Genomic DNA, 17,514 nt, shown 5'->3' with positions numbered 1-17,514 from the left:
GGTCTGGTTTGATCAGCAAGGGCTCACAGCCACGTACGCCCCATCCAGAGGAGGGATCTCAGACTGGAGGGTTAAGAGCCCGCCCGCAGCTCCTCTGCCCCCAGGGCTGAGAATCCCGCCCATCTCTGTCCTGAGCTCCCTTCCCACAGCCCTCCCCCACCCTCTCTGCGCCTCTGCATGTTGTGGGGGGCGGGTTCTCATGGTTTATCTGCTCTGATTCTCCAGGGCAGTGGGCTGTGCGAGGGAGCCTGGGGACGTGAGTATGTGCGTGAGATAAGGAGGTGCCTGGAGAGAGGGGTGTGTGTGGTAGTAAATGCACGTGCAGTGTGTGTGTGTCTGTTCCTATGCCTTTCCCTGTGAATGTAATTGAAGGCTCGTGTTTGAGGGGTTTGGTGTCAGGGTGTGTGTGTGAGGTGGGGTGCATGGTCTGAGCGTGTGCGTGCAGGCATGTGCGTGTGAGCTGTACTGTAAGATGTGTCTGTGTCTCGTCTCCATGCACACGTGGGTAGAGGACATGTATCTGTGCACAACCCCTCGCTGTGAGCCCGTGTGTGGTGTGGCAGTGTGTCCCCACAGGCAGGGCCCCTCTTTTGCTCCCGGCCCAGGGCCACCATTCCCCCAGCTCCTGGGAGACAGAGTGATGACTGGCCCTCAGGGTCCCTCCAGCAACAACAGAATGACGGTGACCCATCCCCGCCCAGCCAGCATCCAGGAGGGTCACGTGACCTCTGTTTTACCACCAAGCCCTGGCAGGGGTGACCCACAGAGGCCAGGCCTCCTCTTGCCCCTGGGAAAGGAGGGCGGGAACTGTGGCAGGTGCCCTGTCCTGCACTGACCCTCACCCACCCTCCTATGTCTGCCCACGCTTGGGGAGAGCTGCTTCTCCTCCTCCCACCCAGCCACCCTCTGAACTCCTGAAGGGCGTGGCTGGGACTCCGAGGTACAGCCAGAGCCTGGCATAGGGCAGGAGCTCAGCAACCGTTTGTTGAATGAATGAATGAGTGAATGATTGTATCTGTGTGGTCAGGTGCCAGGCTCCGGGACCTCAGTACCTGAAGGCACAGGCTGAAGTCCTACAAGAATCAGACCAGGGCCTCCTGCCAGGTCAAGCATGGCCCCCGAGTTCTTCAGAAGAGGCAGGCTCAGCATTCAGCCAGGCCTAAGAGGCCATGCCCACTGACCTTTTCCAGGTCATCTGCCTGGTCACCACCACAGCAGAGGCAAGGCCAGGAGATGGAGACTGCTTTGTCTAAAGGTCTGTCTGAAGCTAAACGACCCTGTCACTTCAAGGGTGGAGGCACAAGGGAAGCCCCATTTATCTTCTCCGGAGGCCACATCCCTCTCTTGGCGGGGCCATCGCTCTCCCAAACATCTTCATCCCCCAAAGAGTCACGCTGCATCCTCCAGCCTCCTCTCCTTCCCTTGGGACCATAAACCAAGGGTTAGTTCTAGTTCTAGGGCGAACACCCAGCCCCTGTCCACATCTGGTGGCAGCTGGGGACAGGCTGAAGGTTTGTCCCAGACTGAGCCATGGAGGCAAAAACTAGGATTTAGTCCTAAGTCAAGGGTCTCACCCCAGACTGAGCCCTGACTCATCACACCCCCAAACATGGTAACACTCTGAGCCCTGACCCTGTCACAGATTAAGCCCTGACCCTGATTACATCCTGAGCCCTGATCCTGGTCACACACGGAGCCCTGACCTTGGTCACAGACTGAGCCTGGACCTTTATTTATTTAGAGACAGGCCATTCATTTGTCAGAGTGCCAAAGCTGTTTCCCTGGCTCTGGGCCTCCGTTTTCTTCTCTAATGGAGGGCCTTGGGTTGGGCTGAGCATGACATCAGAAAACCCCTCCTCAGAGGTTGGCCTGTAGTTTCCCTGACCTGGCGACACAAGAGAGCATCAGCTGCTGCCACCTGCCAGCCCCCAGCCCCGCGCAGCACTTTCAGCCCAAGCATCACTAATTTTTGCAGCCGCCATGATAAATGGCATTGTCGGCAAAATGACATCTTTCTAATCTGCTGCGAGACAGATGGGTCCCCAAGCTCACTCGCTGTCTCTCGGGCCTGCCCAGGCCAGCCTTATGGAGGCGTGGGGAGGACCGGACAGACACAATACCCCAGGCCTGGAGGCTGCTGTGGGAGAGGGAGGACGTTTCAGGCCCAGAATCAGGTAGGACTCCAGTGGGGTTTTCTACATGCCCCTTTTTAAAATATTCAGTCTTTGTTTCTTTCTGATATTCCAAAGATATTCTCTGCTCCTTTCTATCCGAAGTTAGTTCTTCAAAACCATTTTCGTTTTCAATTAAAACCTGAATATTGCTCACATTCGCAAGGATGGGCCATGGGACACGGGTTCCTAGTGGCCCTTTCCTCCTGCCTCCCTCTGCTCTGGGGACAGTGGCTGCAGGAGGACACGCCTCTGCTTGAGCCATCGGGTCTGGGGGGATATTCAGCCTCCTCTCCTCCTTCCCTAAGCCCATCTCCCCCCACAGTCCCTGCCCCCCTTCCTCACTGCCACGGGCTGCAGAGCAGGGATGGAAGTGTCCCCCACATCACCTGTGGGCAGGGGAGCCAGGAGAGGGGCTGGTCCTAGGGATGGAGGCAAGTCAGAACGGGGGTCTGGAAACAAAGAATTAAGGAAGGATAAATACCAGCCCCCGAGACCCCAGCCTTCCCAGAGACCGGCGGGAGAGCTGCCACCAGTCTGTGCAAAAGCAGCAAAGCCAGAAGGGGTAGGGGCTGTGGGCACCGCCTGGACGCATGAGTGAGGCAATACTGCCCCCTCCTGGCTGGTTCACGACTCCTCCTCTCCTCCTCCACCTGGCACCTGACGGTTAGCGGTTGAGGTTGGCGGTGACTTTCCAAAGACAGCATGTGACATGCAGCCCCTGGCCCTTTGCCTCTTCCCTAGGCTGATCCCTAGCTTCCAGGCCCATCTTGTCTAACCTTCTCTCACTGCCCGAGGAATTCTGCAAAGACCACATCTTATCCAGCCCCATCACACTGAGGACAAATCCTGAGTCCCCTCCAGGCTGCCCACCGTCTGGTCCCATTTTGGGCCAGCCTGCTAAAGCCCAGGCGCCCGCCCTCTGAGCCTCCCCTGGTTCCCTGCCCCTGCACCCTTGGGTCCTACCTGCATGACCCCCATCTCATCTTTACCTCCACCAAGAATACCCTCCCTCCCACCCACTGTTCTGGCTTATCCTCTTGGGTTCCCGCCCCCCCAGGAAAACTGCCCTCTCCCCCCACCCGCAGCCGGAATGGCTTCTCCCTCCTGCTCCACTTGGCCTGCTCCTCCCTTGGGTGCTGACCAATATCAGGGATCAGAATCAAACCGCTCGGGAGCTGGAGGGAACCGGGACATCCTCCAGGTCCACCCTTCCCCTTCACTGAGGCCCAGAGAGGTGCAGGAGCTGCACAAGTCCACACAGCACGTTAGCGGCAGAGGCAGGCCTAGAACTCAGCTCCCCGAGTCTCTGCCCAGGGCAGGGCCCAAAGAAAGCAGCCGTGAGCGTTTGCAAAACGAAGGAATAAATAAATGAAAATATTTATCTAATGCCTTCTGTGTGCTGGACACAGCAGACACCAGTTCTGCGACTTAAAACTTTGGTAAGTTGCTCAATTTGGTATAGAAAAATAGCTTCTGGGGATGGGGTTTGGGGGGGAGGGAGCACACCAGGAGGGGCCTCAGTCACGAATGTCGACGACCAGTGGGCATAGGTGGGGCGAGTGCTTGATGCCCATGGTGAAAGCGGGCGTGCGGGGCTTGTGCACCGTGACCTGCTCGACGTCATGGGAGCCGGGGCCGGGCCGAGGTGTGTGGTCCACGGGGTAAGCAAAGCGTTTGGCCATGCTGTAGACAGGGCTGCGGTTCTGGTAGATGGACGGCTCAGGCCGGGCGTGCATGGCTGGTCCAGGGCCTCCTGCCACATCCTCCTTGTAGAACCAGTTCTTGACCAAGGGGGTCAAGCTATAACAAGGAGCGGCTCTGATGGCAGGGACTTTGGAGCCCAGCAGGAGTGGCAGCTGGTACTGGTTGGGGCCCGGATTGGGGTCCATCACTCTGTACGGGCACCGGTAGCCAAAGGTATACTCGGGAGCCTTGCGTTCCCCAGGTGGGTGGGTCTTCTCCAGGTGGTAGTGGCAGGAGGCGGGGGTGGGGCTCAGGCCTGAAAGTGGGTGAATGAAGGGGAGGGGTCTCAGGGCAGGAGCCAGGCCACATCTCCTGGTGTCCAACCAATGGGTCTAGGGAGGGAGCTGAGGTCTTGATTAGCCTGGTGTGACTTCACTGCATTGGCAGGAACATCACCACCCCTGCATGGGGCTATGGGATGGCCGTGGAGAGAGACTTTGGCCATCGTGATATCAGGATTGTGACACTGTTTTCATATTATAAAAACCCCAAGTGTCATCAGAACATCACCCTTGGGCTGTCCTTGTCCCCGCGACAGCACCAAGAAAACATCCTGAAATCTCTACAGTCTGTGAACTCATTAGCATGACAATATCACTGCCTCAACTTGAGCCCTGTGATATTTTTATCATAGCATCACCCTGCAACATACACGCATAACATTGGCCTCAAGACATTAAGTACTGTGACACAGACACGGTGACATCGGTGTCTTGATGGGACATTGCAGGCAGATGCCAGAATCTGCAGCCACACCTGGCAAAGGGAGTCATAAGCCCTTTGCCCCTGCTCATGTCCTAATCATGGACCCCATCCCCCAACCTCCCAACCCCCACCTTCCTCTCCCGGCCCATCTTACGCAGGTTAGAGACGCGCTCCGCCATGGGGACCTGAGGGCAGCTGGACGTTCCAAACCGAGTTATCTTAGGATCTAAGAAATAGCAAGGCCCAGGGGTGTGTATGTCCATGATTCCTGCAAGACAGCCAAGCAAAGGCCCGGTCAGCCCCAGAGGCTGCCCCAGGGTGAGTCTGGCCTGCCTCCGGGCAAGATCCCACTCCCCCAAGAAAGGATCGAGGGCTCCTTTCCAATTCCTTGGGCTCCTGGGTGTTTCAGGAGCCTTGATTTCCTCATCTGTAAAATGGGGCTTTTAACACACAACCTAACATTCTCAAGAACTTGTTCAGAGGAACAGATAAAATAACGGCTGCACAGCAGTTTGGTCAGCTCCCACCCATCAGGTATTGGCGCCAAGGGAGTAAGAATAGGCGCGGTGGCTATTGTTAGTATAAAGAAGGGACCCAGCCCAGGACAGGGATTCCCCTGCTGAGGAGGGTGTGTCACCCCAGGGAGGGGCCTAGATCTCAGACCCCCCAGATACACGCCCCTGCCCACCCCCTCCTCTCACCGGCCTTGACCATCAGCCCCAGCTCATCGGTGGCCCTCTGCTCCTCGCCTTCCAGGGGGTTCTAAGCCACCCGGGAAGCTTTGAGGCCACCACACCCACCACCTGCCCTCCACTCCCCAGCGATTCCTGCCCAGCTGCTGTGGCAAGTGAACCCATGGCAGGTAGAGCTGAAGGGCCCCAGCCAAAGCCCCCACAGGAAGGAGGCCCTGCCAGCTGGATGCAACAGGTCCCTTCAAAGCTCCCTCACGAGGTCCAGTTGGGAGATGCCCAGAGTTGCCTTCAGAGGGATGGGTCACTTGGCACACCTGCTGTCTTGCTTCTGGATCCAGCAGGCCACCTGGGCGTCCCACTCGGGGCAGGCCTGGGTTCCCAGGGGCCTCTGGCTATAGATAATAACTCCCCACCTCTCACGGCCACCCCAAACACCCAACAATAATAACCCTACACCCACAGGGATGATGGGTGTGGCGAGTACTCACGCCTCTCCGAGTGCCGGGTGTGCAGCGTGTAGGCCGGCTCCTGGAACATGGAGACATCGTGGTCTACGTAGCCCGTGCAGGATGGCCGGAGGTACTTGGCAGGCCCTGGACCTGTGAGCACGGCCGGGGGGGCCATTAGCCTGGGCCCGCCAGGTCAGAGGGCCCACCCAAATACAGTGTGCCTTAAGAGAACTGGGGGCTTTGCTCCCGCTGGTGTCACACGGCCACAAATCCCACCATCGAGCTGCTTCCTTTGGGGAAAGGCAGTGTTCCCAGATAAAATGCAATTTCCCTTGGACAGGCAATGCATAATAAGAAAAGTAATAGTTACAAGTAACCGAGAACTTATTCTGTGCCGAGGACTATGCTAAGCATTTTCTGTGGGTTATTTCAGTGAAGCCTCTCAACAACTGTAAGATAGATACCCTTGTTTTTCCCATCTTACAGATGAGAAAATTAAGGCTTAGAAATATCAATTTGCCCAAAGGCACACATGCTGGTATTGTGAAAATTCAGAGACGCCAGCCAACAGAGCCCAAACATTTAATCACACACTAAACCACCTCCCACGTAGAGCAACAATCAGTCATTAACAATGTAGTAAGAATTAGTTTGTCTGCTTTCAGTTGAGAATAAGATTCAAGGGAAGCGAGGAAAGCTAGAGCTGGGCTAGAAGATGCCACTGAATGCCTACCCTTTTTCCAAAACTGGCCTCACCTCAAACTCCTTCCCCACCTTCCCCTCCCCCCAACCCCCCCCCAAAATTCCCAGCAGCTAATACTGCCTGCCATCTTGGAAGTGCAGATCTTCTGTGGCTTTGAGGAGAGTCAAGGAGCTTTGCAGGAGGCAGGACTGGAAGGCTAGGACACCTTCAGCAGCTCTGCAGAGAGAGGAATGAGCCCAAGCCCAGCTCAGAGGCCTGCTCTCACCTTTGATCGTTGCCAGGACAACAGGGGTCTGCTTTACCTCCTGCCCTGAGGGCACCTGAACCTTCTTCTCTGGCTGCTGCCCGTAGAATACAGGGTTCCTGACCCCCTTGGGCAGTTTCATGTCTGGGGTCAAGCAGGGGGCAACAGCAGCTACTGAGAGACCTAAGCAGCGGGCAAGGAGCTGGGCCTGGGTGGGGCCTGTTTTAGGTACCCCTGCCCAAGCCCCTATGTCCACGCTCTCTCCCCGACGCCAGAGGCTCTGTGGAGGCTGGAAAGCAAGAGAGTCCTCCTACTCGAGCAGCTGAGGCTGTCTGGGGTACAGCCAGCTGCAGGGCCCGGCAGGCTGGAGCTGGGGATGACATCACTTCAGAACTTGGACTGTGAAACCCTGAGTGTTTATTTCCTCCAGTTGCCGTGGTGCCTAAACTGCGGCGTAGAAATTCTATGCTGGCAGCTCAGCTGTGGACCCTGAGAACTCAGTCCCACTGTCCCTGCTCCCAACCTGGTTAAGTAGCCTGAGGGTCCCCAGGACCCTAGCTCAGGAAGGATAAAGGGAGAAGCGAAGTGACAGATCCAGCTCTTCACGCCTGGTGGGTGCCCTGCGGTTGGTGAAAGAGTGGGCAGGTCACGGGTGGAGGGTTCTTGCCACCTTCACTGCCCCCTGGGGTGGCCCTCTACTCCCTGCCCTCCCCACCTATCCCCCAGGTTCTGCACATGCCCTCCCTCTATCACTGCCTGTTTTTCCCTTGGGAAAGCATCAAGCCAATTATTTCACACTAAGGTGTGACTGTCTGATAGCTCCCCAGACTCTTATCCCAGGCCATGGTGTCTTTAGGGATCTATGTCTAGCTCGAGGAATGCTTGCCTGCTGCTGGCCTTTCAGGCAGGCCATGGGGAGCACATAAAGGGGAGGGAGGGTGTTGCTGAGACCTCGAGAAGCTGCTTCCTGTGCCTGTGGTCAAGAGCACCCTCTGGGGTGCAGGAAGTGTGAGGGAAGACACTGAGGGATAGGGAAGACACTCAGTTACCATATGGTGGATGGATGAGCCTCAGGGCTGAGTAAATGCTAGACACTCCTTCACCCCCAAAAACCCAGGGGGCTCAGGGGCCCTGGGGCCTGCTCGCACCTACCAGCTCATAGCTCAGACTAGGGATTTGATCTAGAGGGGTTTCCAGACTACTACTGGCTTTAGAGAGAGTGTCTGTCACAGCCCCGGTACACAGATGAGGAAGCTGAGGACCAGAAAGGGGCAAAGACTTGCCCAAAGTTTCCCATTACATTGCTAGCGGAGACAGAACCAGAACACAAACCCCAGAGCTCTCTTTGGATCATAGCCTCTGATCTAATGGAAACCAAACCATGCTCGGAACTCATTCCAACCCGCAGGCACAAGGAGAACTTGGAGCAGAGCAGCCAGGTGTGCTGGGTGCTCCAGAAACCCCTGGTGGGGCTGAAAGGCTTGGAGCAGAAGGCAGCCCCCACCCCCACCAGCGGCAGATCCTCCCTGTGCCTCCCTCCTCACCCGTGGGGCAGCCAGGCCTCCGAGTTCTGGAGAGGGAGGACTGGGCAAGGCTGGGATTGGCCGAGGCTCCGTTGGCCTGGGGCCACAGGCAGTGCCGCCTGCTCACCGCCATCCGTGTCAGCTTTTCCTGGAGGAAGCCGCGGGCCTGCTGGGCCCAAACCCTGATGGTGCCCTTGTGCTGACAGGGGCCAGATGCGGGGCTGGGCTCTTCTCCTTCCTGGGCTGCGGGGGGAGGTGGTGGTCTCCAAGTATTTCAGACTCAGGGAGCCTTCCTGACACCCACACACACACTGTGCCTGTCTGCCATCCTTGTGCCTGGCTCTCTCAGGGAAACCGAGTCACTCTACAGCCCAGAAGGTCACAAGCCACCTGACTTATGCTCCAAAGGCTCCCTTCCCTCCAACTTCAGCAGAGACCTAGCTACCCCTGGAGACAGCCCTTGGCTCTCTTCAAAGCTGCTGCTCTGTCCCTCAGAGCCCAAGGTGGAGTAGATCCCTGGTCTCCTTGATATTCACCCAGGCAGAGTCCCCTCCCTGACAAGAGCATGGCTCCCCAAAGACTCCCACATCCAGGGTACCCATCCTCATCTCTCAGGGCTGCCATCTGTCCTGCCTTGTCAACCTGGCGGCCCTGGCTCAGGGTCTTCTTCCCCACCCCCCAACTCCTGCCATTACCCTGGTGACTCAGGCCTCCCCAGGGACCACCCACTATCCCTCAGCCTCCCAGTTCCCAGAACTCCTCATCTCCAAATGCCTGCCCTCCACTCCCCCTCAGCCACCCTCCCCAGCACATCCTGGGCTTCTCACCCTCCTCCCAGGAGCACCATCCCCTGTCCTTCCATTTCTGGCACTGCACAGATTGCCTGCTATCCCTGAGACCCCATCGGTGGCCCTGCACCTCCTCCCCATCCTTCAGATTGCCCTCCTTGTCCCACTTCTTTGCTGGTAAATCTCAGCCCTGAGTCACCACGTCTGCCTTGCCTACCTGCACCATTCAGCTAAAAGCTGCTGGGGATAGACTCATGGCCCCCAAACCCTGGACTTGCCTCCATGCCACCCCACTGCCCATCTCCATACTGGTCAGCTTGCTGTCTCCCTCTCCCCAGAGATCATTTCAAACAATGCTTATTCCCATCTGTATGCCTGGCCCTCCCTCCAGCCCCCTGCTCTGCCTCCTGCTCAGAGAGAACAAAGAGGCCATCAGGCTGGACTTGGACTCAAACCCTCCCTACCGAACTGTCAGAACCACCAGCTTCCACTGTCACCTGCTCCCACTTCCCTCCTGCAGCTTAGGACGACCCACCAAGATCTTCTCCCATCTCCTCTGCATCTCGAGAACATTCTCCTGTTCATTGTTGCTTCATCCTTGCTTTAACCCCTCATCTGGCCCCTTCCTATCACATTCTACATACTCTGCATCCCTCCCATCTATTAAAAACCACCTAGCACAGGGAACTATATTCAATATGCTGTGATAAACCATAGTGGAAAAGAATATTCTAAAGAGAATGTCTGTGGGTGTATAACTGAGTCACTGTGCTGTACAGCAGAGATTGGCACATTGTCAATCAATTATACCTCAATTAAAAACTTTTTAATTACTGCTATAGAGAAAAATGATTTAAAAAAAATTTTTAATTTAAAAAATAAAAATCATCTCCCTGGCCACGCACACCTCTCCCCATTCCACAAGCAACCTTCCCCAAAGATGCATTTTCCCTGCTGTCTCCTTCTCGCCTCCCTTTCACACTGACTCCCCGCAAGCTGGCTTCAGGCCCATGGCTCCACCTAAACTGTGACCTGCATGTGGAAGCTGCAGCCAATGGCCACTTTTCACTCTCGCCAAACTGGCCTCTCAGCAAAACTGGACCACAATGACCAGCTACTCCCTCCTCCTTGCAGGACCTCTTCTGGTTCCAAGATGTTCTGGTCTTCCTCCCATGTCCCCATTGCCCCTTCACAAGCTTTCTTCCTGGCTCTTCTTCCTCAACTTGACCTTCAAATGTTGACATATGCTCATTAACTGCAAAGGGAGAAACAGTAACTTTGCAGGGAGAATCCTGGCAGGCACCACCACAACCAAGTGATGGAAGTTAACATCATCGACAATAGACAGACAGATGCTGTGTACCTCCCGAGAGGATGCACTGAGAAGGACACAGGATCACTTCTGGGCTGTTCCCACCGAAGGTACATAACTGGAATCTAATTACAAAGAAACCAGATAAACTCAAATCAAGATTTTTTTTTTATAAATTTATTTATTTATTTATTTATTTTGTTGGCTGTATTGGGTCTTCGTTGCTGCACACGGGCTTTCTCTAGTTGCAGCGAGTGAGGGCTACTCTTCATTGTGGTGCGCGGGCTTCTCATTGCGGTGGCCTCTCTTGTTGCAGAGCACAGGCTCTAGGCACGTGGGCTTCAGTAGTTGTGGCACATGGGCTCAACAGTTGTGGCTCACGGGCTCTAGAGCGCAGGCTCAATAGTTGTGGCTCACGGGCTTAGTTGCTCTGCAGCATGTGGGATCTTCTTGGAGCAGGGATCAAACCCATGTCCCCTGCATTGGCAGGTGGATTCTTAACCACTGCACCACCTAGGAAGTCCCACCTTGCTACTTTTCTGTAAGTCTGAAATTATGTAAAAAGAAAATTTTTTAAGAAAAAATGTTGGTATCTCAGAGTTCAGTCCTGGGCCTTCCTCTCTTTTTCTACCACCCTCCGCTCACTGGGAAGTCTCTTCTCCTCTTGTTGCTTCAATCCCATTATCTGTACCACAACAATTCCTGAATATATATGTCTCTGGCTCAGACCTTCTTAGTTTAGACCCACATTTCAACAGCCTGCACAGTGTTACTTGAGATTCTCACAAACATCTAAAAATCAACATGCCCAGAGCTTTTCTCATGAGATGCCCCCTGTCCGCCATTTATGTCAATGAATGACCCCACAACCCATCCAAGCATCCAAGCCAGAAATCTGGGCTTGTCCTGGACAACTCCTTTGTCCTTACTCCCCACATCCAACAATTATCAAGCCACTTGGGGAGCCTGTGAGCTCCCAAGGCAGGGCTCCTGTCACTTAATGTCTCCAGCCTCCAGCATAGTGCCCTGACATATGGTAAGTGCTTAAGAGATGTTTGTAGAATGAATAAATGAGTTGATCCATTGATCAAGGAAACATCACTCCTCCTCATGGGAACAGAGTCCTACTTTCTGAACCTAGACACATGCCCAATCTGGCTGACTGGACTACGATTTACATTCATGGAGGTTTGTATCAGTTATCTCTTGCTGTGTAACAAATTATCCTCAAAGCCTAAGAGCTTAAAATAGCAATAAACATTTATTATCACACACAGTTTCAGGAGTTTAGGGATCAGGAGTTTAAAAGTGGCTTAGTTGGATGGCTCTGGCTCCAGGTCTCTACAGAAGTGGCAGTCAAGGTGTCAGTAGGGGGACTTCCCTGGTGGTCCAGTGGTAAAGAATCCACCTTCCAATCCCTGGTCAGGGAACTAAGATCCCACATGCCTTGGGCCAACTAAGCCCACATACTACAACTACTGAGTTTGCACGCCTCAACTAGAGAGCTTGTGTGCCACAAGCTACAGAGCCCACACCCCCTGGGGCCTGTGCACCACAACTAGAGAAGAGAAAACCCACACACCCAACTAGAGAGAAGCTCGCACCACAACAAAGAGCCCGCACACCACAACTGAGACCAGATGCAGCCAAAAATAAATAAATTAATAAATAATAAATAATTTTTTTAAAAAAGATGTCAGTAGGAACTGCAGTCATCTGAAAGTGTGACTGGGGCTGGCAGATCTACGTCCAAGATGGCTCACTCATGTGAATGGTGGGCAGATGCTGACCACTGACAAAAGGCCCCAGTTCCTCTCCACAGGGGCCTTCCAGAGGCCACTTAATGGTTCCCAGGTCATGGTGGCTGGCTTCCCCGAGAGCAAGCAATCAGAAGAGAACAATGTAGACACCACCATGTCTTTTGTGACCCGGCCTTGGAAATCATACTCCATCATTTCTGCAATGTCCTATTGGCCATTTGGGTTAGCCCTATTCAATGTGGGCAGTGCCTCCACAAGGTTGGGAATGCCAGAAGGTGAGCACCACTGAGGGCCATCTTGGAGGCTGGCTACCACAGGGTTTTCACTATAGAAGGACACCTAGCCAATGAGGCCGATAGGCACTGGAATCCAATGCTCTATGTTCTTGGGTGAAGTGGCATACCCACTAAACCCCACACAGGCTGACAACAGCCCTGCCAGCTTGCTCCAGCTGCCTCTTGGTTGGCAGTCTTGCCTTTCCTTCAAAGGATATTCCTGGGAGATGTGCAGAGAACACAACCCTGGCCTCAACAGATGCCCTCATCATAACCACCAGGCACTGCCCTTCACAGTTTATAAAGCCCCAGCACCTCTGTAGGAGGGCATCATCCAAGCACCATGGTGGTTCTACAGTTTACAGATGAGGGAAAAGGTGCCAAGAGGTGAAGTGACTCTCCTGAGGCCACACGAAAAAGGCTTGGCAGAACCAGACTTCTGGCTCCTAACCCCACATTCTTTCCACTGCCCTGCCCAGTCGCCAGCTCAGACCCATGTCTCCTAACTCCCAGTGAAGCCTCATTCCCAGTCCCGAGCAGGTATTTCTCACCCTTCTTTTGGGAGCCCCACCCCAGCCCTCAAAGTACCTGCCCCCTGCTAGACCCTGAGCAAGTACGTTCACAAATTTTCCATTCAAACGAGGACGATTCATTCCCCCTCCCAGAGGCTCTCTCTGCAGCCAGCTGAATATCCATTGGTGGAGCAGAGCAGGGGTTAACAGCATGAACCAATATTTAGAAATAGCACAACCCCAGGAGGAGTCAGCTGCAGCCAGCCGGTCACAGCCTCTAAAGCCACAAGTCTTTGTGGACATGTGGAAGTCTAGTGCCTGCTCCTAGGAACAGAGGCTTTGAGAGGGTCCTACACCACCCCCAGCCCCTGTCTCCCCAGGACACCTTGGGCATAGGGAGAACCTATCCCTGGCCAGGGAAAGCGCTGCCACAGGCCTCCCATCCACAGCCCACAGCCGGCTCCCAAGGGCAGCAAACATAACTTTTCAGCCCCTGAATTGTGAAAGTGTTAGGAATAGCTGCCCCCGCCCCCCTGATCCTGGCTGCCTGCACTTGGAAGAGCCCCATGGTTGCCTCCGGCCAGGAGTGGGAGCAAGACCACTCCCAGCATAGGTCCCTGGGCAGAGGCCCAGGCCTGGGGCCCACCACCCTGGAGCTCCTGGCCATGTGACTGCAGGGCCATGGAATCGGGGCCGAAAGCCCATGTCCCCTTGCACAGTAGTGACCTAGGTTCCATGTCCTTCATGGCAGAAGGCCACTGCCCTGAGGTTAGGACCTGGGCAGCAGGAGCTAAGGCACTGCCCCCTCTAAGGCACAAGCACCCACCATTTACCAGCAAGCAGGCTTTGGCCACAGGCTCCCTGGGTGGGGCCTAGGCGGTCAGCGTGCAAAACACAGAGGCATTCAGAGTGCCAGGCCCTGGCCAAGGGCAGGACTGAGCCACGGCCACTGCCAGAGCGGGCGCTCTTCATCCAAGAGGCATGAGGATAAGAGTGACCAGGAGGGCCTACCAGCAGAGAAGAGAAGCGGGTGATGTGGGGCTCTCTGTTGTCTGTTCTCCCAGAGGCTGATCACTTGGGGACACTGAGGCAGCACATGCCACAGGTCGTTGTAGCTTCAGAAAATTTTGACTCCTCCTTCAGCCCTGGTGTGTGGGCATTCTTCTTCATTCTTCAAGTGGGTCCTGAGTCTTCCTCTCACCTATCCTGGGTGTCCTGTCCTGTGCTTTGCTGGGAAGAAATCTGTCCATGGGGCCAGGAGGCATTGACTCAACTAGGCGTGCCCTGAGGGGCACTGGGAGAATACAGACGTCACTGCCCGAGGGAGTCTGTGGGAAGGGAGGTCAGTGGCGGGAAAGAAGGTGGGGGGCGGGGGGGCGCTTCCTGGAGGAAGGTGAGCTGTGGCCAGAGAGACAGGAGCAGTCAGGGATGGTCAGCAGGGACACCTGGCCAACCCAAGCCAGAGAAAGTCATGGCAAAAGTCAGAAGGCAGAGGACGAAGGCCTGAGGATGCTAGGGAGGCCCTGATGGGCTCTACTCAGGATGCGGATTTGGTGGGGGTCTCAGCGGGGCGGGGGGCATGCCAAGGAGGCTGGGGAAGGGACAACTGAGGAGCAGTCACTGCCTGGTCCAACGGCCTTTGCCCTGAGACAGTAAGAGGTAGTCAGGGATCAGTTTCAAGGCAACAGGAGGCCTCAGCGTCCTGCAGTCTTCCTGGGATGAGGCTGCTCCGCACCAGTCCAGAGTTCAAGTCCTAGGCTACAGGCTGAGCAAAGGCCAGGCCTATGTGCGCCAGTGCCCCAGCATCTCTTTTCCACTAGAGCCTCAGTTTTCTCATCAGCGAAAAGGGAACACTGTCCCCCAACACACACACACCCCAGGGTTGTCAAGAGACCAGGTGAACGTTTTGTAAACTGAGAAGATCCAGCAGAGAAGAGAGTGTGGGTTATTACTGCTGTGCTGGTTGCCATTATTTTTCCAGGCCTGTGTTTCTCTCCCCAGCTAGCAACCAGGCAGGGAGGGGGAGTGCTGCGAGCTAATCCTGACTTGAATCTCAGCTGTGGGCGGGAACTCCGTCTGGAGGCTCCACGGACAGACCAATGACTCCTGGTAGTGGTGGGTAAATCTGTGTGGGTGGGGGTCAGGGGAGGTGATGGGAGAAGATGGGGAGGGGGAAGGATGGGCAGATGGGGTGGGTAGAAATCTCCACCCACATTTTTGATTAACAAAGAAGCAAAAGCCTTCTCCTTTTTTCATTCCTAAAAAGAAATCTCTTTTCTGCCAAATGTCTTCTCAGCAGCCCCCTTGACTCTGGGCCCACACTTGGCCAGTAATTAGCCCCTAACAAGGACCAGGTGCCTTGCTGACTTGGGGAGAAGGAAAAACAAGGGACAAGTGGAATCAATGGTTTTATTGCCCCTGAGACCAGCTGAGCACAGGCCCGCCCCAGGCTTCCTCCACTGAACTGGATGGGAGTTGCTGTTTGCCAAAATCCCCACAGAACAGCAGCAACTGGCTTCTTAGTCAATCCCAGTATGCATTTATTGAGTACCTACTGTGTGCAGCTGCCTCTGGAAGCTATATGCAAACTGTGAGACACAAGGAAGATATGCAGCAGGACGACAGGGCAAGGAGGAGAAAGGACTAGCACTTGTTGAGCACCTGCTGTATACCCCCGGGGCTAGACACTTGAGGTACATTAAAGCATTTAATTCTCACAAAGCCAATTTTACAAATGAGGAACTTGAACCACAGAGAAGTAAAGTGCCTTGCTCAAGCAGGAGAGCTGGAATTTGAACCCAGATCCCGTTAACCACTGTGCTGTGGTAGTAAGAGCTCTGGGTTTGGGGTCAAAGACCTGGCTCTACCTCTTTGCAGCTGTGCAGACTTGCTCAAGTCCCTTTATCTCCCTCAGCCTCAGTTTCTTCATTTGCAAAACGGAGGGAAATTTTGTTGCAAAGTCTGAAGGGCTGTACACATGGTAGGACTCTCATGGGGCAAGGGGTGGGGCTGGAGGGACAGTGAGTGGTGGGATGGGGCTGGTGGCGAGGTGGGGGCGGAGGGGGCTGAAGCAGGTAGGTGTAACAGAGAGATTCTAATGGAGGAAAGGAGGGGGAAACACTCCAGGGGTATTCTTCCACCCATTCACTGGACAGAGAAACTGAGGCCAGGCAACACTGATGCTAGGGCTAGGCAGAGCACAGGCAGAGCCTCTAGGCACTGGAAACTCTGCAATAATACTGCCCTTTCTCCTGTTTGGGACAAGGCTGATGTTGTGGCCTGGGAGGGAGCCAAGAGGAGCAGGACCCCAGCCTGGAGCTCTTAGGTAGGTGCTAAATCCAGGGCCAGATTTCCCAGGAGGCAGCCCAAGAAATTGAAACACCTGGATTCAGGAGTCAGGAAGCCTGGGGTTCTAGTCCCATATGGCCGGGGACCTACTCTCCATCAGGGGGGCCTTGCAAGAACCACTTGCAGCTCTGAGCCAGCTTCCCCCTCCATAAAGTGGGGGCAGGAGCGGTTGTCACCCACTTTGCAGGGTTAGTTTGAGGTAAATGAAGGACGTTGAGAATCCCTCCTGCCTTGTGGGAGAATCTAGAACATCTCTCCTTTACAGACTGAGAAACGGAGGCCCTGCGGGACAGAAAAGGTCAAGGTTGCCATACCAGTGCTCACAGAGCTGTGTAGAACCTTGGGCTGGTGCCTCTCTGCCCACATGGTGTCCTGAAGAGACTTCAGAGGCAAAGCAGCCAAAAAGCAGTCCGTGGGCTGGAGGGCATCTGTCCTTCCTCCTGGGCCTGGCGTGGGGACACCCCCACCCACAACCCCTGCAAGAGCAGAAGGCAGAGAGGTGAGGGGACTAGCCCGCCTCACATCTCCTCCCAGCGGAGCCCTGCGGGAGCCCTGGAGTCCGAGCCCAGGAGGTCCGGACTCCCCTGGGATTGTGTCCCAAATCTCTGTGGCGGAGCCTGGGTCTGACCGAGCTGTAAGGGTGCCCTCCCCCCGCGACGGGGAGGAGCCGGCCTGCACGGGCCCTTTAAGGAGGCTGGAGGGGGCAGACAGGAGAGCCCCCGCCTGAAACCCGAGCGCGGCTGGCGCCTGCCCCGCCCCCGAGTTAAGTAGGCGGCGGGCCGCGGGGGAGCCCCAGCCCGCGCCAGTTCTCTCAACTCGGGACCCGGGCGCCCAAGCTCGGGGCTCCTGACTCCGCTCGCTCCTTGCACGTCCCGCTGCCCAGCCCGCCGCGATGCGCCCGCGCCCGCGGCTCGCGCTTCCAGCCCCCGCGCTGGCCCTGGCTCTGACCTTGGCTACGTGGGTGGGACCAGCATCCGCAGGTGAGTGAGGGGCCTGAGACCCCGACGCAGACTGGCAGGAGCTGTGGAGGGTTTCTTAGGTAGAGAAAAGGGACAGGAGGACCCAGAAGTGGCCCCCGGACCAGAAAACAAGGGGGCTGCCCTTCTGCCACCCCAGGCTGGGGTCTCTGGTGGTACCACCCCAACCCCCTGGGATGCGGGACTCCCCCCCCCCCAGCCATAGCTCTGGCTCTGGGGGGTTATGTGGGCTCTGGTTATCTGAGGTTGGCCCCAGGGTGGCTTGCCTAGGGCGTGGCTCTGCAGGATTGCCCTCTAGACCCCGGGGCG

At 55.6% G+C, this 17,514-nt stretch overlaps 2 protein-coding genes across 2 annotated transcripts in view; one reads left to right on the top strand and one right to left on the bottom strand.

Annotated features, from left to right (window-relative positions):
• Window positions 1–3,691: 3,691 nt before the first annotated feature.
• CIMAP1C (ciliary microtubule associated protein 1C) lies at window positions 3,692–6,966 on the bottom strand. Its single transcript, XM_057725068.1, has 4 exons — window positions 6,732–6,966; window positions 5,803–5,913; window positions 4,777–4,890; window positions 3,692–4,173 (listed from the first exon to the last, which is right to left on the bottom strand). Exons 1-4 carry the CDS (start codon window positions 6,850–6,852, stop codon window positions 3,692–3,694), a joined length of 828 nt encoding a protein of 275 aa, XP_057581051.1. The 5' UTR covers window positions 6,853–6,966.
• Window positions 6,967–17,036: 10,070 nt separating this feature from the next.
• CSPG4 (chondroitin sulfate proteoglycan 4) overlaps window positions 17,037–17,514 on the top strand; it is a 35,893-nt gene continuing 35,415 nt past the window's right edge. Inside the window, exon 1 of the mRNA XM_057724471.1 lies at window positions 17,037–17,208. Within this exon, the coding sequence (XP_057580454.1) occupies window positions 17,121–17,208 (88 nt within the window). The 5' untranslated portion in view covers window positions 17,037–17,120. The remainder of the gene's footprint in view (window positions 17,209–17,514) is intronic.

Source organism: Hippopotamus amphibius, chromosome 2 (genome assembly GCF_030028045.1).
Source record: "Hippopotamus amphibius kiboko isolate mHipAmp2 chromosome 2, mHipAmp2.hap2, whole genome shotgun sequence".
NCBI classification, from domain to species: Eukaryota; Metazoa; Chordata; class Mammalia; order Artiodactyla; family Hippopotamidae; genus Hippopotamus; species Hippopotamus amphibius.
This window is presented reverse-complemented; position numbering and strand designations above follow the sequence as displayed.